This window comes from Anarhichas minor, unplaced genomic scaffold (assembly GCF_050575085.1).
Source record: "Anarhichas minor isolate MPS153535 unplaced genomic scaffold, ASM5057508v1 ptg000129l, whole genome shotgun sequence".
Classification (NCBI taxonomy): domain Eukaryota; kingdom Metazoa; phylum Chordata; class Actinopteri; order Perciformes; family Anarhichadidae; genus Anarhichas; species Anarhichas minor.
The window spans coordinates 336,604-358,388 of NW_027466575.1; the positions used below are offsets into that span (position 1 = coordinate 336,604).

Here is a 21,785-nt window from a genome sequence, read left to right on the forward strand (position 1 = left end):
AGAAGAAACACACCTGAGATTACATGTCTGGAGAAGAAACACACCTGAGATTATATGTCTAGAGAAGAAGAAACACACACCTGAGATTACATGTCTAGAGAAGAAGAAACACACCTGAGATTACATGTCTAGAGAAGAAGACACACCTGAGATTACATGTCGAGAGAAGAAGAAACACACACCTGAGATTACATGTCTAGAGAAGAAGACACACCTGAGATTACATGTCGAGAGAAGAAGACACACCTGAGATTACATGTCTAGAGAAGAAGAAACACACACCTGAGATTACATGTCTAGAGAAGAAGACACACCTGAGATTACATGTCTAGAGAAGAAGACACACCTGAGATTACATGTCGAGAGAAGAAGACACACCTGAGATTACATGTCTAGAGAAGAAGAAACACACACCTGAGATTACATGTCTAGAGAAGAAGACACACCTGAGATTACATGTCTAGAGAAGAAGACACACCTGAGATTACATGTCGAGAGAAGAAGAAACACACCTGAGATTACATGTCTAGAGAAGAAACACACCTGAGATTACATGTCTGGAGAAGAAACACACCTGAGATTATATGTCTAGAGAAGAAGAAACACACACCTGAGATTACATGTCTAGAGAAGAAGAAACACACCTGAGATTACATGTCTAGAGAAGAAACACACCTGAGATTAAAACATGAATTTATATTTAATGATTTTTAAATAGTTAAAAAATACAAAACTACAAAATATAAATTAAAAAGAAAATATATATATTTTTTAAATAAAATACACCATATAGAAATATAACAAATAAATTAATGTAAATATTAATAAATTGTGAAAAAGTATAAAATATATATATTTGTTTTTTTTCTGTTTTACAATCATAAATCAATAAAGAGTTTATTAATGACATATTATTGATAAGAGGGTCACACACACAGAGGGAGGTAGAGAGACCTCCGGTAGTGACGGAGGCTCTCCGGTACCGGGAACTGGTCCGCGGATGGAGGTTAAGCTTTCTCCCGGTTTCAGCGAGCAAAGCCTCCGGTTATCAATCAGCGCTGATCGATTACTGATGGAGGATGAGTCGGTAGGAGGCTAACAGCTACCGTTAGCTCACGTTACCGAGCGGTTTAGTGTCTTTTTTTATGTTCCGCAGGAGCCGCCACCGTCACGAACCGGTACGGACGTCACATGGCGGTCGGTGGTCCGTCGGGCTACCCGGTTAGCTCAGCGGGGAGGATGCAGCAGCTAGCCGCCGTTAGCTCCCGCCAGCTGCCGTTCGCTGTTTATTTATATCGGTGTTATGTAAGAGCGGTGCCCGTGTAGCCGAGCTAGCTCCCGTTAGCTGCCGTTAGCTTAGCTCCCATTAGCTTAGCTGCCGTTAGCTGTCAGGATGAATGACGCGCAACAAGAAATGTCTCCTGACTTCGTCTTGATGCGTCTCGTGTCCGCGGCGGAGTACGACCGGCTGGACGAGCCCGAGGACCTGATGTCCGTTAAGGCCGCTCTGGGTCACCTCGGAGGCGGGTTCGATGTGAATCCGAGCGGTCCCCCCACCTCTCCGGGCCTCGGATCGACCTCCCCGCACTACAGCTCTCCGCTCCCCAGGAGAGGTGAGCCTGACGGCGGGCTCGTGGTGACGGAGGCCCCGCTGAGCTCCGAGGAGACGCTGTCCTCTCCTCCGGAGGACTTCAGCATGGCGGCGCAGCGGTTCGTGGACTACCCGGTTCAGCACGGCCAGCTGATGGTGTTTAAGAACCTGCTGCGGTCCGGAGACCGGATCCTAGAGGAAGCAGAGAGACAGAGGCTGGACTGTGGATCAGGTACCGGTCCTGGTCCCGGACCTGGAGGTGTGAAGGACCAGAACTTGTACTGCACCCCCTCTGCAGAGGAGAACCTGCAGCCACAGCTCCTCCAGTGGCACCCGGTACTGAGGCAGTCCAAGGGGTCTAATGGGACCCCCCAGCAGAACGTCCCAGCTCTGGACTCTCAGTCCGGGTCCGTCCTGCTGACCGACCGACTGGCTAAGTGGCCCCCAGGTCTGCTGGACCAGGCTGTGCGTCTGGGCCTGCTGGAGGAGCCCAGGAAGAAGAACTACTTCACCGGGGATGAAGACCTGGTCCTGGCTTTAGCCCGGAGGCTGGGCCAGCTGGGTGAGGGGAGGGAGGGGGGTGGTGGTGGTGGTGGTGGGGGTGGCGAGATGGTAGTCCCGGTGTCTCGGTGCTCTTGTCACAGTCTGTTGGCCTCAGGGACGGGGGGTGAGGACCCGAGTGAGACCAGCGACGCTCTCCTGGTCCTGGAAGGTCTGGGGTCTGAAGAGGTTGGAGGAGACACTGGGGGGGTCAGTGGAAGGGGGACGTCGGGGGGGACTCTGAGCGGTCTGATGCTGCAGGTCCACAGACTGGCGGAGGAGGCGGGGGTCTGCACCGATCAGACCTGCCGGTCCCCCCCCCCCTGTGTAGACCCCCGCCCCCCCCACCAGCACCCTAACCACCTGCCCGTACCCCCCCGACCCCCTTCCGTCCTCCAGCACCCAGCGCCCTAAACACCAGCACCAGTCCCGCTCACAGCCACAGAGCCGGGTCACCACCCCCAAACTGGGCGTGGTCTCGGGGGGAGGGGGGCGGGACTCCTCCCCCCTGGTGGTCCTGGAGGAGAAGACGAGAAGGAAGAAAGGGGGGTCCCTGAAGGTCCGGCTCAGCAAGCTGTTCAGAACCAAGAGCTCCAGTGGGGGGTCGGGGGGGCTGCTGGATAAGAAGAGACCGTCTGTGTCTTCATCCACCTCATCGGGGGGGAGTCTACTGGACGTGTGGGTGGAGCCAGACAGGTGAGAGGATGAGGATGGTGGTGATGAGGATGATGATGATGAAGATGGTGATGAAGATGTGTCAGCTCCTCTCAGTAACTCTTCCTCTCTGTGTCTCCATCAGGCTGCATGTCTCCAGACCTCTCAGTGCCTTCACACCTGCTTTCACCGGTAACTACACACCTGTTGTGTATTAGTACTTCTACTGTAACAGTATTTAAACAGCGTGGTATTAGTACTCCTACTGTAACAGTATTTAAACAGCGTGGTATTAGTACTCCTACTGTAACAGTATTTAAACAGCGTGGTATTAGTACTCCTACTGTAACAGTATTTAAACAGCGTCGTATTAGTACTCTTACTGTAACAGTATTTAAACAGCGTGGTATTAGTACTCCTACTGTAACAGTATTTAAACAGCGTGGTATTAGTACTCTTACTGTAACAGTATTTAAACAGCGTGGTATTAGTACTCCTACTGTAACAGTATTTAAACAGCGTGGTATTAGTACTAGGTATTGGCTCCTCCGCGAATCGCCACCTTATCATGGTGGAGGAGTTTGAGTGGCTCAGTGATCCTGGGAGCTCTGTTGTCCGGGGCATTAGCCCCTGGTAGGGTCTCCCAAGGCAAACAGGTTTCAGGGGAGAGCCCAGACTAAGAGCGGTTCAAAACGACCCCTATGATAGTTAGCCCACGGACTATAGCCACCTCGCCCGGACCAGGGAAACCGGGGCACCCTCCCGGAGCCAGACCCAGGAGGGGAGCTCGTAGGCGAGCGTCTGGTGGCCGGGCCTTTGCCCATGGGGTCCGGTCGGGCTCAGCCCGAATAAACACCATGGAGCAGCCACCCTGTGGACCCACCACCCGCAGGGACAAGCATCGGGGTCGGGTGCTATGCAGACCGGGCGGTGGGTCGGGCGGGAGGCCCGGACATGCCGATCGCCGGCGGCATAGACTAGCTCTAGGGACGTGGAACGTCACCTCGCTAGCGGGGAAAGAGCCGGAGCTGGTGCAGGAGGTGGAGCGATACCAGCTAGAAATAGTTGGACTCACCTCCACACAGTGTTGGCTCTGGAACCAAGCTCCTGGAGAGGGGTTGGACTTTGTCCTTTTCTGGAGTTGCCCAGGGTGAGAGGCGCGAGGGCGGGAGTGGGGATACTCACGAGCCCCCGGCTGAGCGCCGCTGTGTTGGAGTTCTCCCCGGAGAGCGAGAGGGTCGCCTCCATGCGCCTACGGGTTGCGGGGAGCAAGGCTCTGACTGTGGTTTGTGCTTATGCACCAAACAGCAGTTCGGAGAATCCGGCCTTCTTGGAGTCGGTGGGAGGGGTCCTGGAAAGGGCGCCGCCTACCGACTCCATAGTTCTCCTGGGGGACTTCAATGCTCACGTGGGCAATGACGGAGAAACCTGGCGGGGGGTGATTGGGAGGAACGGCTTGCCCGATCTGAACCCGAATGGTGTTTCGTTATTGGACTTCTGTGCTTGCCACGGTTTGGCCATAACGAACACTATGTTCGAACATAAGGTGGCTCATAAGTGTACCTGGTACCAGAACACCTTAGGCCAGAGATCAATGATTGACTTTGTAATCGTATCATTTGATTTGCGGCCGTATGTCTTGGACACTCGGGTGAAGAGAGGAGCAGAGCTGTCAACTGATCACCACCTGGTGGTGAGTTGGATCAGATGGCAGGGGAACCGGTTGGAAAGACCCGGCAAACCCAAACGTGTAGTGAGGGTAAACTGGGAACGTCTGGCGGAGGACCCTGTCCGGGAGGTCTTTAACTCCCACCTCCGGAAGAACTTCTCACACATCCCGAGGGAGGTTGGGGACACGGAATCCGAGTGGACCATGTTCAAAGCCTGTATTGTGGACGTGGCCGCTAGGAGCTGTGGCCGGAAGGTCATCGGTGCCTGTCGTGGCGGCAACCCGAGAACCCGGTGGTGGACACCAGAGGTGAGGGAAGCTGTCAAGCTGAAGAAGGAGACCTTCAAGGCCTGGTTGGCCCAGGAGTCTCCTGAAGCAGCTGACAGGTACCGGCAGGCCAGAAGGGCTGCAGCTGCGGTGGTCGCGAATGCTAAAACTCGGGCATGGGAGGAGTTCGGGGAGGCCATGGAGAAGGACTTTCGGTTGGCCTCAAGGAGGTTCTGGCAAACCATCCGACGGCTCAGGAAGGGAAAGCAGGGCTTACCCCAGGCTGTTCTCAGCAGGGGGGGAACTGCTAACCCAGACGGAGGACATTGTCGGGCGGTGGAAAGAGCACTTTGAGGAACTCCTAAACCCGACCAACATGTCCTCTGCAGAGGAGGCAGCGCCTGAGGACCTAGGGGGAGGCTCACCCATATCCCTGGCAGAGGTCGCTGAGGTAGTTAAAAAGCTCCTTGGTGGCAAGGCGCCGGGGGTGGATGAGATCCGCCCTGAGATGCTGAAGGCGCTGGACATAGTTGGGCTGTCCTGGCTGACACGCCTCTTCAATGTCGCATGGGGGTCGGGACCAGTGCCCATGGAATGGCAGACCGGGGTGGTGGTTCCCATCTTCAAAAAGGGGGACCGGAGAGTGTGCTCGAATTACCGGGGTATCACACTACTCAGCCTCCCGGGGAAGGCTTATGTCAGGGTGCTGGAAAGGAGGCTCCGACCGCTTGTCGAACCTCAGATTCAAGAGGAGAAGTGCGGATTCCGTCCCGGCCGTGGAACAGTGGACCAGCTCTTTACCCTCGCAAGACTACTGGAGGGGCTCTGGGAGTTTGCCCAACCAGTCTACATGTGCTTTGTGGACTTGGAGAAGGCTTTTGACCGGGTCCCTCGGGGGGTCTTGTGGGGGGTGCTGCGGGAGTATGGGGTGCCGGACCCATTACAACGGGCGATCCGGTCTCTGTACGACTGCAGTAGGAGCTGTGTCTGCATTCTCGGCAATAAGTCAGACACGTTCCCGGTGGGTGTTGGCCTCCGCCAGGGCTGCCCTTTGTCACTGGTCCTGTTCGTGATTTTCACGGACAGGATATCTAGGCGCAGCCTGGGGGCGGAGAACGTCAGTTTCGGGGGTCTCGGGCTCGCCTCTCTGCTATTTGCAGATGATGTGGTCCTATTAGCCTCCTCGGATCATGACCTCCAGCATTCACTGGGGCGGTTTGCAGCCGAGTGTGAAGCGGCGGGGATGAGAGTTAGCACCTCCAAATCTGAGGCCATGGTTCTCTGCCGGAAACCGGTGGATTGCTCTCTCCAGGTGGGGACGGAGTGCCTACCTCAAGCGAAGGAGTTTAATTAAGTATCTCGGGGTCTTGTTCACGAGTGAGGGTAAGATGGAGCGGGAGATCGACAGGCGGATCGGTGCGGCTGCAGCAGTAAAGCAGGCGCTGCACCGGACCGTCTTGGTGAAGAGGGAGCTGAGCCGGAAGGCAAAGCTCTCAATTTACCACTCGGTCTACGTTCCTACCCTCACCTATGGTCACGAACTCTGGGTCGAGACCGAAAGGACAAGGTCGCGGCTACAAGCGGCTGAAATGAGTTTCCTCCGTAGGGTGGCCGGGCTCAGCCTTAGAGATAGGGTAAGGAGCTCGGTCATCAGGAGGGAGCTTGGAGTCGAGCCGCTACTCCTTCGCGTCGAAAGGAGTCAGCTGAGGTGGTTCGGGCATCTAATTAGGATGCCTCCTGGACGCCTCCCACTGGAGGTTTTCCAGGCACGTCCAACTGGGAAGAGACCCCGGGGAAGACCCAGAACACGCTGGAGAGATTACATCTCCCAGCTGGCCTGGGAACGCCTCGGGATCCCCCAGAATGAGCTGGAACATGTTGCCGGTGAGAGGGAGGTCTGGGTCAGCCTGCTTGACCTGCTGCCACCGCGACCCGACCCCGGATAAGCGGTGGAAAATGGATGGATGGATGGATGGGAGAACTCTCTCCACCCCCCCACACTCCCAGACGGAGCCTCAGTCGGCTTGGTACTTTTCTTCTTCTCTTTCTTTTGTTACTTCCTGTGTATGTCCCGCCGCCCTGTGCAGGTGAGTCTCAGGTGTGAAGCTTAACGTGTGTGTGTCTCTCAGATGATCCTCCTCTGCAGCATGGAGGCTCCTTCATGGGGAGACTCCATCCATCCACATCTAACCCATCCATGCAGTCTCTGCCCCGCCCCCTCAGCACCATCCAGCACAGCCTGAGCCTCAACGGTAACACACACACACACACACACAGACAGACACACACACACACAGAGACTCACACACACAGACACATACATACAGACACATACTCACTCACTCATACACACACATAGAGACACACTCTTGTTGATCTGTGAGATGTTTAAAGAAACAGTCTGACATTTTACAGGGAGAGGGGGGGTAGCCTAGCTTAGCACAAAGACTGTAAGCAGGGGGAAACTGCTAGCCTAGCTTAGCATATATGTTTAAAGTGAGATCTGAGCTGTGTTTCCCGTGTGTGTCACAGACTCCTTCCTCAGAGGTCTACCGAGGCTGGTCCCTCTGCGTCCCGGTCCCCCCCCCCCCTCCCAGACTCGCCCCCCACTGCCCCCTCAGTCAACCCGACGCCGGCTGCTTCGCCACCAGCCTCAGAGAACTGGAGAAGGTGGGACCAGGTCTACAGTTACACAGTGGATTGGGAACTACATTCATTAGCTAACGTGTGTGTGTGTGTGTGTGTGTGCGTGCGTGCGTGCGCGTGTGCGTGCGTCTCAGTGCGGATGGTACTGGGGGCCGATGAACTGGGAGGACGCTGAGATGAAGCTGAAGGAGAAACCAGACGGATCGTTTCTGGTTCGAGACAGTTCAGACCCGAGATACATCTTGAGTCTGAGCTTCAGGTCCCAAGGAGTCACACACCACACACGCATGGAGCACTACAGAGGTACACACACACACACGCATGGAACACTACAGAGGTACACACACACACATGCGCATGGAGCACTACAGAGGTACACACACACACACACGCATGGAGCACTACAGAGGTACACACACACACGCATGGAGCACTACAGAGGTACACACACACACACGCATGGAGCACTACAGAGGTACACACACACACGCATGGAGCACTACAGAGGTACACACACACACACGCATGGAGCACTACAGAGGTACACACACACACGCATGGAGCACTACAGAGGTACACACACACGCATGGAGCACTACAGAGGTACACACACATGCATGGAGCACTACAGAGGTACACACACATGCATGGAGCACTACAGAGGTACACACACACACACGCGCACGCATGGAGCACTACAGAGGTACACACACACACACACGCATGGAGCACTACAGAGGTACACACACACACGCATGGAGCACGCATTGTGTTAAGCCGTGGGCTGCACCAGCTGTTGCTCTCCCTGGAGACTACTGGACATCGCTGTGGTCAACTCAGCAGACACTTACATGTTAGTGCACCTATATGCTGACATTCGCGGTAAACACATTCAAACGGCACAGATCGGGAGCGAGCGAAGGACTTTGAAAGTTAGCGGAAAGATTAACGAGAGACAACATCCGGTTTCTTCAGACGAACATCCGGTTTTCAGAATAAGATGCCAACAAAGTATGAATTATATTCACATTAAGTATAAAACATGCTACCTGCATCTCGTGAACCAAATGTTATTGCCCTTTAGTTCATATAGCAGTACTTTTAAAATAAAAGTGCGCAATACACTACTTTTGAATTCATTATTGAACTTTGCCATAACAATGAGATTAATTAATTAAATATTTCAATCGTTGCCCAGCACTAATTATAATATTTTCCCCATTATCTTATGTTCTCATTGCACAGCTCCTGTCTTCCTCAGTTGCTCTGCTTCCAGTGCAGCTTGTTTTAAGTAGAGCTTTTATCCAATCAGATCTCACCTCTGTGTCTCTAGGTAAGAACAGAGGCCCGAGGCCTGCAGACTCACAAGTGAATCCATGTGCAGTTTAAGTGAATGGGGACGATATTGTTGATTGTCATAGTGTTCAACCAATCAGATCTTTAGTTTGACATGTTGGGCGTATTCTTTGACGCGTCAGAGCTGCTAGCTGGCCTACAAGTACGTCAGCATTAACGGGCAGCTCAGTTTTCAGGTGCAGCTCTGCAGTGAGGTGCAGCGTGCGCTGTGATTGGTCAGTGGGCGAGCACGTGACTATCGTGAACCGAAACTTAACTTGCCATCAGAGCTTAGTTGGAGGAGTAAGAGTTCAAATTGAAAGATATGGAAGAAATTATAACATTTTTAGGGTTTTGCTTGGTGTAGATTATTATTTCTTTTTTTACCTAGCTTTGTTTTTTGAACACTCAATGCTGAATAAGGAGGAGAAACGGATAAGGACATTTCAGGAAAAGCTGGACATTGTAAGAAATGGTCAGTCAACCACAGCTGGCAGCCTGACTCAGCCAGGAAAAGGATTTGTATGAACGGTATTTCTTGCTGACAGCGTCGGAGAAGCGTTGCACATTTTATGGCTAAGAATGCGTTTCATTTTAACTGAGCTGTTGGTGTTTGGAGCTATGCTACGCTAACCTGAGGACACCATAGCACGGCAGGATACTACGGTGCTTTTGAAAACCTTTGGAGAAACCAGAGTGGATCTACAACTCAACGAACACGTTCGCAGGGAAACAGCTCCACAACCGCGCCGGCGGAGGTCTGCGCCCCGGCGGAGGTGGGATCCCGGCCCCGCTGCGAACCGGCCGTCGCAGACCAGCGAAATACAACTGGGGAGGCTTGACTGACATCACTGGCGTCCATCAATGGAGAAGGACTTCTTACTGGAACTGAAACGATGTACCGTACAACCGTGGGATTGAACTCTTTAAGAAAGAAAGGCGGATGGAGTTTGTCTTTAAGTGAACAGCACTTGGTAAGTGAAGTGCGTTTGTTTGTTTGCATCTGCAGTAACGTTACTACTGTTCATTTGTCTATCGTGTGGTTTTTATGAATAACATTTGAATGGCTCGTGCTCTTGTGTGGTGGAATGCGTGGATCCGCTGCAGGTCTGCTGGATTGATTTGTTGCTTTGTTGTCATATGAACATATGTGACTGATTCTTGTGAGTTTGTCATTGTGTTAATTACGTAGATTTGACGATGCATTGTCCGTTAATGACACAGCGTCCCGTCATGCACGGATTCATGTATCTGCACCGCAGCTGTTAAACTGTAGCAGGACAGCACAGGAGGCCCAGGCATAGAATGCACGGCCCACCACTGCAATGAGCACTACAGAGGTACACACACACGCACACACACTGATAGTGAGTCGTGTGGAGGAGCAACAACATTTGTATACTTAATACTTAATACTTTTATTTTTTACTCTGTTACAGCAAAAACAAATATACTAAAGTAAATAAATTTGGGGATGAATAAAGTATCTATCTATATATATTTATATATACACATATATATTTATATATGTTTATTTCTCTACAGGGACCTTCAGTCTGTGGTGTCATCCTAAGTTTGAGGACCGCTGTCACTCCGTGGTGGAGTTCATAGAAAGAGCCATCATGCACTCTAAGAACGGGAAGTTCCTCTACTTCCTGCGCTCCAGAGTCCCTGGTAACCAATCAGCTCCCACCTGTCTGTCTCTACCTGTCTGTCTCTACCTGTCTGTCTCCACCTGTCTGTCTCCACCTGTCTGTCTCTACCTGTCTGTCTCCACCTGTCTGTTTCTACCTGTTTCTACCTGTCTTGAATTCTGTCTCATATTTCATCTCCGAGTCAAAGACCAAATAAAATGTTTCATTCTGTCTGTTTCTTCTTCTTGTTCATCATGTACTGTATAAATAAAGTTGTGCTTGTTTGATGACGGTCTGTGTTTGGGTCCAGGTCTACCCCCGACCCCGGTCCAGCTCCTGTACCCGGTCTCCAGGTTCAGCAGCGTTAAAACTCTGCAGCATCTCTGTCGCTTCTGCATCAGACAGCTGGTCCGGATCGACCACATCCAGGAGCTGCCTCTGCCCACGTGAGTCCTTCTGACGTCCTCTCATGTCCTCTTATGTCTTGTACTGGGTACAAGTACATGTAGTGAGTACAAGTACAAGTACATGTAGTGAGTATATACCGAGTGTGTTTTTAACATGTTGGTTCTGTCTTCAGGCCTCTGATTTCCTACCTGAAGAAGTTTTATTACTACGACCCCGAAGAGGAGATCAGCCCGTCGCTGAAGGAGAGAGGACCGGAGCCCCGGAGGCGGCCGGTCCAGCAGGGGGTCCAACCAGTCCAGCAGGGGGCCCAGCCAGTCCCGCAGGTCCAGCAGGGGATCCAACCAGTCCATCAGCGGGTCCAGCCGGTCCCGCAGGTCCAGCCGATTCAGCCCGTCCAGCAGGAGGTCCAGTCAGTCCTGCCAGTCCAGCAGGGGATCCAGTCTCAAACGTAGCGTTGGAGCCTCAGAGAACCAAGTGAGTCACTGAACTGTGAAAACAGTTTAGTCATTCACCCAGTAGAGACGGCAGTAGAGACGGCAGTAGAGGACGGCAGTAGAGACGGCAGTAGAGGACGGCAGTAGAGACGGCAGTAGAGGACGGTAGTAGAGGCGGCAGTAGAGGATGGCAGTAGAGGATGGCAGTAGAGACGGCAGTAGAGGACGGCAGTAGAGACGGCAGTAGAGGACGGCAGTAGAGACGGCAGTACAGACGGCAGTAGAGACGGCAGTAGAGGACGGTAGTAGAGGACGGCAGTAGAGGAGGCAGTAGAGACGGCAGTAGAGACGGCAGTAGAGGACGGCAGTAGAGACGGAAAGCGTTGAATTTCTATGATCATTTCTTTTATTAAATCGATCGAACATGTTTACAAGTGACACCAACATTGAACAAAAATGAGGCTCCATCTGCTCTAATAATAAAAATAATTATAATGGTAATTATCATTATAATTACTATTATAGTGATAATGACAATAATACTATTCATTGTAATAATATCACATAATAATAATATTTTTAATTATTATTATAACCTTCTCAACAATAATAATAATAATTATTATAACATTCATAACAATAACACTAGTAATTATAACAATAATAATAAAACCATATTGAACTACTAACGTCTCATCCTGCAGTTTGTCATTTTAACATATAACATTTATAATATTATACAAGTACTATTATAACTATTTACTTCTTTATTTATGAATGTGTTTCTTCTTCTTCTCCTCCAGTTCTCTTCTTAGTTTTTACACTGGAAACGATCAGCTGACTGGAGGACTCGCAGCCAATCAGCTGCCTTCGCTCGCCCCGTATCCGGGCGGGTTTCAGATGCTCTGGCCTCCTCTAGTGGAGTGTCGACATGGAGGGACAGGTGGACGCAAGAGACTCCGCCTCTCTGATGATGTCATCACCGAGCAGCCGGACTAACGATGACATCGCTGTTAGCGAAGCCGAGCTCATTGTTGACGAAACGTTCCGTCGACCTTTAGGATCCAAAACACAGAAGTTCATCTTTAAAATCATCTCGACTTCACCGGAGCTTTCCACCACCATGAGGATCTTCTTCATCGTGTTTCATGCTGCTGAGGACGTGTTTTACTCTTTAGAATGTTTATCTTTCTCTCGTCAAACACACCAGACTCCATCCATAAAAACAGTGACTTAAGCTCTCAGGTTAGCAACATGCTAACGCTAGTCCGTCACAGCGGCTCTTCTGAAACCCGTTGGCGTTCAATCCTCAGGATCTATTCTTTCAGGTAGCATGCTAGGTAGCTCAGTGGCTAACGGCATACGTCCTGACTGAGAGTTTAGAGTTCGTTATGAGCTACGCTAGCTTCCTTCTCTTTGGACCAATCAGAGGTCGGCTCTGTCATGGACGGCTCTTCATTGGTCTGCAACACAAATTCAGTGTGAGCTCGTTAAGGGGGTGAAGCTTGAACCTTGAGGTGTGATTGTTTTGTGATGAACAGAGACCGGACGAGTCCCGATGAAGACGTTCATTTAAAGTTCCTCTTCTTCATCTTCAACAGTTTACATCATTTTCAGACGAATGTTGTTTCTGAACTGATCTCTGATTTGTTGTTACTGGAACAAGCTGGACTGGACTTCTATTGATTCACACACTGGGAGATGAAATGTGGCAAAATGATGTCATCACCTGTTAATAAACAGAGTGGGCGGGGCTTAAGGTCTCTGTTGTTTTTTTATTTATTAGATAAAAATAGTTTTTCTAGAGATTCATCACAGTCAAAATATATCATAAAACATTCTTCTACATAAACGTCCCTCATCAGGTGGATCACCAGGGTCCAGATGAATGAGGTTCACATGGTGAAAACAAATACCGTTTATTGACGAGTAACAAAAACCTTTAATTATTCATTTATCTATTTTTTAAAGGTGCCAGATCTGAGATTCAGCTAATCTCAACGTATCGAAGGCGGCTCATACATAACAGAGCTAACGGTGCTAATAGAGCTGATAGAGCTAACAGTGATAACGGCATAACGACGCTAACAGTGGCCTGGGCCCCGTTCCTCGTACGTGGCTAACTGAGTTAGCCGGATACTTTTCAGGATAAGATGACGTAGATCAGGCTTTTCGGTTCCACGAAGCAAGTTTGGCAAAATCACCATGGCAACACATCCATAAGCTTGAACCTGCTCCAGCGCAGGCTAACTGAAGGTAGCTGGATAAGCTGCCACTCCCCCGGAAAACATGGCAGCTCCTGTCATATACGGTAGTCTAATGCGCTTGCGCATCTACCGGGGGTTATACGGGAGTTCCAGAAATGCATGTAAAGTGAGACACACGGTGATCCATTAAAGCAGCTGAGCAAACTAAGAAGCCTCTATTGCATTAATGTACAGCTCCCTTCCTCAGAGATCCACTGATGAAGGAGGATATTAGTTAGATTAGCGTTTTATAGGGAGAGAGTTCTTCCACATCGCCAAGATCCGTTATCACATCATGATGACTTCCTATACGAGCGCTATCCATTCTGCCCACAAGGAATCATTTATTTACAGACCTTCTGGAGCATACATTGAACACCACACGCTGCAGCCGAGCATTGACTCTCACACACTGGATGCAGCCTTGAGCTGTTCTGCGAGTGGTACATTGTTGTTCAGTGTCGGCGATGCGGAGAACATGGGGAAAGCCGCTGCATGCCGTGCTGTTCGTACAGTTTATTTGGCGCTTAATAAACTTATGGATGTGTTCATTACATCACCATGGCACATATTGTACTGACTCAGCATTCTGAGTAATGTGTGTGTGTTAGTGTTTACTTGCTCCCATGTCCTCTTGATGGCTGCGTTGCATACATGAGGGTTAAAGCACTCATAATGATATGACAGTGTTATTAGTACACCAGCATATCATTACTGTAGAACATGATGAAGGTGGACTCATGATAAGAACAGAGAGAATCACACTATTTATCTTCACTGCTTCAGTTGATTGAATGTCTGATGATGAATAACACACACACACACACACTGATCCGCCCACACACAGATTCACACACACATATTCAAACTGCTAGTTCTATATGGTAATCTACACATACATGTATACACACATATATAGTACATGATACATGAGGGCATACAGTACATATATCCTCATATTAATGAGTATCAGTTAGATCCTCTTTGGGCTTGTTTTTATCTTATTCTGAAAGAGTTGAGATCATTATTGTCGCTATAGATCTCATTGGATGATGCATTCATGAAGCCTACTGCCAGCAGCACATTTAAAGACATATCATCTGATTGATTGGGGTGATGAGTCATTAAAATGAGCCGATACATTTACAACACTTACGCATTTAACTTGTCTGTGATATTCTGCGTGCTTCTTGTCTAGCCCTCACAGCGGTGGAGGTGTTAGATGTTGCCGTGATTATGGTCTTGAATTCCTCATATGCGTTCATGATCATCTCCTGCTCGTCAGCGGAGTAAAAAGAGGCTCTTTCTTTGACTTTATTTAACATTGTACTGTTAGAAAATCATGGTTTCGGTGATCGACGCTTCCCCCTTTTGATGTAGGACGGGCACGCGCAATTATCCTGATCCTGATCGTCTGGTTCCAATTAACGAGACAGTTTGAGAGGATCAGCCTTGGAGAAACCGAGATAGCCTGATGTCAATCATCGGGTTCATTTAGGCTGCTAATAGGACATTTGATCGACTTAGTTGAACCACGTACGAGGAACAGGGCCCTGGAGGGTTCCACTAACTTGTTTGATGATAAATTATTGATCTGAATGTTGAATACCTTTTAATTTGAACACATTATTTAAACAAAAGTAGATTTCAGCAGCTTTCATCTGGAAACACAAACCGTTCTATTATCACTTTAATATTTCATTATTTTAGGACAGTTTAAACCTGAATAACTTTGATATTCTGGTGTGTTTCCTATAAATATGAGTGTTTGGGTTCTGTCTTTCTAGATCTCTAGGTCTCTGGATCTCTAGGTCTCTGGATCTCTAGGTCTCTGGATATCTGGATCTCTAGGTCTCTGGATATCTAGGTCTCTGGATCTCTAGGTCTCTGGATATCTAGGTCTCTGGATATCTAGGTCTCTGGATCGCTAGGTCTCTGGGTATCTAGGTCTCTGGATCGCTAGGTCTCTGGATATCTAGATCTCTGGATTGCTAGGTCTCTGGATCTCTAGGTCTCTGGATCTCTAGGTCTCTGGATCTCTAGATCTCGATCTCTAGATATCTATGTCTCTGGATCTCTAGATCTCTAGGTCTCTGGATATCTAGATATCTGGATCTCTAGGTCTCTGGATCTCTATGTCTCTGGATCTCTAGATATCTGGATCTCTAGGTCTCTGGATCTCTAGGTCTCTGGGTATCTCATCGGTGATTGATGATGATGTTGTTAAACTCATCGGTGAGTGATGATGATGTTGTTAAACTCATCGGTGAGTGATGATGATGTTGTTAAACTCGTCGGTGATTGATGATGATGTTGTTAAACTCATCGGTGAGTGATGATGATGTTGTTAAACTCGTCGGTGAGTGATGAGGTTGTTGTTAGGTGAGTTGGTTGTTAGGAGCAGGGAGGAACGTTGACGCAGGGCTGCGTTTGAGATTTCGGCCCCCCGTCAGGTGTTGAGCCGCAGTCAGCACGAGGATTCCCGAAGAACGTCGCCGGGTCCCTCTGACGACCAATAGTAGGACTGAACACACAAACACACAGACACACAGACACACACAGTGAATTATAATCTAATCTAGTGTTAGATGACAGTAGATTTGAGTTGTACTACAGTCTTCAGACTGTAGGGGGAGTTTTAAAACGAGCAGAAAAATGCAAGAGGTTAGATTTGAACTCCTCTCGTTCCTCTATTGTCTTCCACTCGTCCTCAACTCGTCCCCAACGCGTCCCGCACTCGTCCCCCTTTGTCCCCCACTCGTCCCCCAGTCTCCAGACAGTAAACTCACTTGTAGTCGCTGTAATCAGGTTTACATCTTCTAGTCCTTCGGCGTTGGGATTCTCCTCCACAGGGCGGAGAACACAAACTCCACTCGTCCCAGCCGTCCCAGCTGCCCCGAGCTGTAACACACATATTTGTAATATATAATATGTAATAAAAAATATATAATGTGTAATACATATCGCCGTGGTGTGGACATGTCAATCACTGTGTAGCCCCGCCCTAAAGCATACCCAGCAGTGTGTGTGTGTGTGTGTGTGCATATCACCCACGGTAACAGCTGGTGACATCATAGCAGACCCTACTCTCCATCAGAGTGTCCCCTCTGCAGATGGACCCGTTGTGAGCTCGATGAAGACACATACGGTCTCTGGTCTGTCTTCCTCCGATCTGCTTACAGTGGATGTCCTTCTTCTCGAATGCGTATTTACACTGACCCCATCGAGACCACTCTGACCACATGCCGTCCACTGAAAGACACACAAGTCCTGCTGGAGTCACGAGAGCAGAGAGACGACAGAGAAACAGAAAGGACACAGACCTGGTGTGTACCTGGACAGTGGGAGTTGGTTCGACAGATGCTGGTTCTACGTCCCTCTCCAGGACATGGCCGGCCGCCATGTTTGGGGGCGGGGCTATCACATCTCCTGAGTGACTCCTGAAACCCCACCCCACAGGTAACAGGACAGGAAGATAAGGGAGACCAAGACCCCCAACCTCCGTCCACTGGTCCAGAGACAGACAGAAACACAGTGAGTTATCGTCTCTACGAGGACACCCGGTAGTCTTTCATGTCTCTGAGGACACCCGGTAGTCTTTCATGTCTCTATAAGGACTCACCTGGACAGTTGGGGAGCTCGCTGCAGTCTTTGGTCTGGAACCCGTCTCCAGGGCAACTGTTGCCAGATGGCACGGTGTCATTGGAAGGGGCGGGGCTAGAGCAAGAACGATATCGCACTCTGGAGGGGACGATGACATCACTGATACAAGAACCTGAACAATCACGCCAACCGGACCACCTGGACCACCCACCATGAACTGAGAGAGAGACAGTTAGACAGGAAGGGAGAGAGAGAGACAGTTAGACAGGAAGGGAGAGAGACAGTTAGACAGGAAGGGAGAGAGAGAGACAGTTAGACAGGTTACCTGGACAGCTGGTGTGGGTTGGACACCTGTCTGTCTCCTCTGAAGGACCTGTGCAGGCCAAGTGACACTCAGGACGAGAACAGACTCTCTCTCTGCTCCTGACTCCGCCTCCTCCACAGGTCACCGAGCAGGGAGACCAGGTGAGCCACAAGCCCCACCCCTTACCTACAGACACAACCACACATACAGACAGTCACACACACACACATGAACACACATTTATGATGTACAAATTCAACATGTGTGTATTGTGTGTGTACCATCACAGCAGGTCCCGTTACAGGCTTTTGTCTCCAGTTTCTCTTCAGGATTCTCACATTCTGAGACTCCGATACCAAAACACTTCCTGCTTCTCTGCATCACTCCTTCTCCACAAAGGATGTTACACTGTGACCATGGCGACCAGGGAGACCACACTGGAGGACTGGAAACACAGACTGGTGTTACTGATTTGACTAAGAGGACACCTGGAGTCTGTTATCGTCTGTAAGAGGACACCTGACACTGACCCACAGGAACGACACACTCCGTCTGTTGCCTGGTAACCAAAGTGAGGATTCTGACAGCAGTCGTCTTCCTCCACCTCACCGAGCTCTTCATCACACTGACCCAGGGTCAGGTTGAAACGTGCAAAACACCACACACACTCTGCATGCACACACACACACACGAAAAGCATATAAGCAGAATAATGAAATGAAACATCAGCACATAATTATGATGATTAATGCAGTTTCACTTCCACAGTGTGTGTAGGTGTGTCTCTCTGTGTGTGTGTGTGTGTGTGTGTGTGTGTGTGTGTGTGCAGTCTGTGTGTGTGTGTGTGTGTGCAAAGTGTGTCTGTCTGTGTGTGCGTCTGTGTGTGTGTGTGTGAGTGTGTCTGTGTGTGTGAGTGTGTCTGTGTGTGTGAGTGTACTAGGAGAATGTTCAGGATTTCGTCACAGGGGAAAGTTTGTTTCCAAAAGTTTCACAATTATCAGGCAAACTTCCAACAAGGCCAACGAGGAGTGAGACTTCTTATACAAATATATCACAGTATTTATACATGTGTCCATATATATCACAGTATTTATACATGTGTCCATATATATCACAGTATTTATACATGTGTCCATATATATCACAGTATTTATACATGTGTCCATATATATCACAGTATTTATACATGTGTCCATATATATCACAGTATTTATTCATGTGTACAAATATATCACAGTATTTATACATGTGTACAAATATATCACAGTATTTATACATGTGTCCATATATATCACAGTATTTATACATGTGTCCATATATATCACAGTATTTATACATGTGTCCATATATATCACAGTATTTATACATGTGTCCATATATATCACAGTATTTATTCATGTGTACAAATATATCACAGTATTTATACATGTGTACAAATATATCACAGTATTTATACATGTGTCCATATATATCACAGTATTTATACATGTGTCCATATATATCACAGTATTTATTCATGTGTACAAATATATCACAGTATTTATACATGTGTACATATATATCACAGTATTTATACATGTGTACAAATATATCACAGTATTTATACATGTGTACAAATATATCACAGTATTTATACATGTGTCCATATATATCACAGTATTTATACATGTGTACATATATATCACAGTATTTATACATGTGTACAAATATATCACAGTATTTATACATGTGTCCATATATATCACAGTATTTATACATGTGTACATATATATCACAGTATTTATACATGTGTACAAATATATCACAGTATTTATACATGTGTCCATATATATCACAGTATTTATACATGTGTACATATATAGCACAGTATTTATACATGTGTACATATATATCACAGTATTTATACATGTGTACATATATATCACAGTATTTATACATGTGTCCATATATATCACAGTATTTATACATGTGTACATATATATCACAGTATTTATACATGTGTACAAATATATCACAGTATTTATACATGTGTCCATATATATCACAGTATTTATACATGTGTACATATATATCACAGTATTTATACATGTGTACAAATATATCACAGTATTTATACATGTGTCCATATATCACAGTATTTATACATGTGTCCATATATATCACAGTATTTATACATGTGTACATATATAGCACAGTATTTATACATGTGTACATATATATCACAGTATTTATACATGTGTCCATATATATCACAGTATTTATACATGTGTACATATATAGCACAGTATTTATACATGTGTACATATATATCACAGTATTTATACATGTGTACAAGTATATCACAGTATTTATACATGTGTACATATATATCACAGTATTTATACATGTGTCCATATATATCACAGTATTTATACATGTGTACATATATAGCACAGTATTTATACATGTGTACATATATATCACAGTATTTATACATGTGTACAAGTATATCACAGTATTTATACATGTGTACATATATAGCACAGTATTTATACATGTGTACAAATATATCACAGTATTTATACATGTATATACTTCTTTCTATATATTTCTTGTTCACGTGACATTAATAATAAAATGTTAAATAATCGTCTGTTGTCTGTTCAGAATTTAAATAACGACGACAAATAACCCAGACCAACCTGAACGCTGCACAGACCCCAGAACCAGGACCAGGACCAGGACCAGGACCCTGAGAACCTTCATAACCCTGAGACGCTGCATCCTGCTGACAGAAGTGAAGACAGACAGATGAGTTCAGACAGACAGTTTCAGCAGAGACCCTCGCGTGTGTGTGTGTGTGTGTGTGTGTGTGTGTGTGTGTGTGTGTGGATAAACAGGAAGTCCTTATAAGGTAAACAGGAGTGAGTTTAAAGTCCACATTTAAAAGCAAACATTTGTTTTAAAAGATAAAAACAGGGTTGAATTTTTTTTAAATTACGAAATAAAGTAATATTCGTAAATTGATTTGAAGTATTAGTTATCGTCTTTCATGTTTATTTTATTAAGATTGAATTACATGTATATTACATGGTAGTCAGAAACAATTCATAAATTAAAGATGTTAAAATAATAAATTTGAGTTAAACTTAAGTTTGAATAAAATGTTTTTGTTGAGAGAATCCGTTTAATTAGGACCTATTGTTCTTCTAATGTTTATTATTATTATCGTACCACTTTCGTTGCAAAAAGGAGGTGCTTGGGATACTGGTAAGATTTTTGAAATTTGGCACGCAAGGCAGTCGTGGCAAAAATTGCAGTGTGATTGGGGTGTTCAGCTGCGGGATAAAAAATTGTCTCGATAGCGCCCCCTATTGAGCACCCCCAACATTGGGTTTCTCCTAGCTGTATGAACTCTGGTAGGTATGTGGAACGTAATGGGACGCACAAAAACTCCTCTTGCTGCTGTTGAAAAGAACCTGATGTGTTTAAAGTGTTATTGCACTTTTGTTCATATTGTGACGAATTTAAGTTTTGAAGCTCCTAATTATGGATATTATATGTTACAATGTGTTTACTTGTAGGAGTTTGAACGTAGTGTGTCTGAGGCCCTGTCCACACTACTCCGTTTCTCGATCCTTCGCCATGAAGAAATAAACTGATGTATCTCGACTCCACATCATCAGATTTTTACCAGATTTCACATGTTTGATTAGATTCCAGGCCTGAAGACATCTGCAGGCCAATTTTGAATCATAGTCATAGCGCCACCTACTGGTAACAGGAAGTTAAAGTCTCTATACTTTGGCTTGTTTCTCTTAGTAGGTAAATCGAATCAACATCAATTTAGTTCCACACAAATGTAAGAAGTTCATAATGCCAGTTCATGAAGCTTTTGATGTTTCGTCGAACGCCGTTGCCGTGGCGACGCAGTCTTCGCCATTAAAAACGAAGGTAATTTTGAGAGGCTAAAAATGCTCGAAACATAAGCAAACTTGGCACACAGATTACAAGCCCAAAATGTAGTTATGTAATGTGATTTTATTGGTTCAGAGTGGCAAATCGGCTCAATAGCGCCCCCTACAAATTTTCGACGAAGCAGCCCTCACAGTACGTTTCACATAGATTTATAAGATTTGGTAGGAACATGTATCATGTGGACTTAAAAAAAAGTCTCTTGGAGCCATGCTCTAAACCCAACCGGAAGTCAGCCATTTTGAATATTTTATGAATTTCTAGTGTCGTTTTTGTCATTTCCAGGTGCTGTACTCTAACGAACTCCTCCTCGGGAAATAATCTATTCGACTTCAAATTTGTTCAGAACAATCTAAAGACCTCTGTGATGAAAAGTTACTCAAAGCTTGTTGTTTCGTGAAAAGATTTTGCCGTGGCGACGCATTCTTCAAAACATAACCAAACTTACCAAACACATTTAAAATCCTGAATGTAGTTATCTGATGTGATTTTAATGCTTC

The 21,785-nt window shown here is 47.0% G+C and overlaps 2 protein-coding genes across 3 annotated transcripts; one reads left to right on the plus strand and one right to left on the minus strand.

Annotated features, from left to right (window-relative positions):
- The first annotated feature begins 929 nt into the window (after window positions 1-929).
- On the plus strand, window positions 930-12,932 carry LOC142941114 (suppressor of cytokine signaling 7-like). Its single transcript, XM_076083405.1, is given in 11 exon segments — window positions 930-2,498; window positions 2,500-2,827; window positions 2,931-2,977; window positions 6,851-6,973; window positions 7,254-7,308; window positions 7,310-7,391; window positions 7,502-7,670; window positions 10,248-10,376; window positions 10,647-10,782; window positions 10,917-11,218; window positions 11,982-12,932. Coding segments are annotated over 10 exon segments (2,454 nt in total). The 5' UTR covers window positions 930-1,393; the 3' UTR covers window positions 11,197-11,218; window positions 11,982-12,932.
- Window position 12,933: 1 nt separating this feature from the next.
- LOC142941113 (properdin-like) lies at window positions 12,934-20,329 on the minus strand. Of its 2 annotated transcripts, none has more exons than XM_076083402.1 (9): window positions 20,013-20,329; window positions 17,862-18,000; window positions 17,613-17,776; window positions 17,353-17,517; window positions 17,047-17,244; window positions 16,759-16,932; window positions 16,479-16,694; window positions 16,214-16,325; window positions 12,934-15,948 (listed from the first exon to the last, which is right to left on the minus strand). In XM_076083402.1, exons 1-9 carry the CDS (start codon window positions 20,092-20,094, stop codon window positions 15,819-15,821), a joined length of 1,380 nt encoding a protein of 459 aa, XP_075939517.1. In that variant the 5' UTR covers window positions 20,095-20,329; the 3' UTR covers window positions 12,934-15,818. The 2 variants fall into 2 exon arrangements, with proteins under 2 accessions (XP_075939517.1, XP_075939518.1); XM_076083403.1 differs by having other exon boundaries at window positions 16,479-16,676; window positions 20,013-20,323.
- Window positions 20,330-21,785: the final 1,456 nt, after the last annotated feature.

What these genes read in the sequence shown, in the direction of transcription:
- LOC142941113 (XM_076083402.1), bottom strand. Translation starts at nt 20,094, where the DNA reads ATGCAGCGTCTCAGGGTTATGAAGGTTCTCAGGGTCCTGGTCCTGGTC. An exon ending in TAACGGGACCTGCTGTGATG is followed by an intron (nt 17,518 to 17,612) that starts GTACACACACAA and finishes TTGTGTCTGTAG; the next exon opens with GTAAGGGGTGGGGCTTGTGG. An exon ending in AACCAACTCCCACTGTCCAG is followed by an intron (nt 16,695 to 16,758) that starts GTACACACCAGG and finishes TGACTCCAGCAG; the next exon opens with GACTTGTGTGTCTTTCAGTG.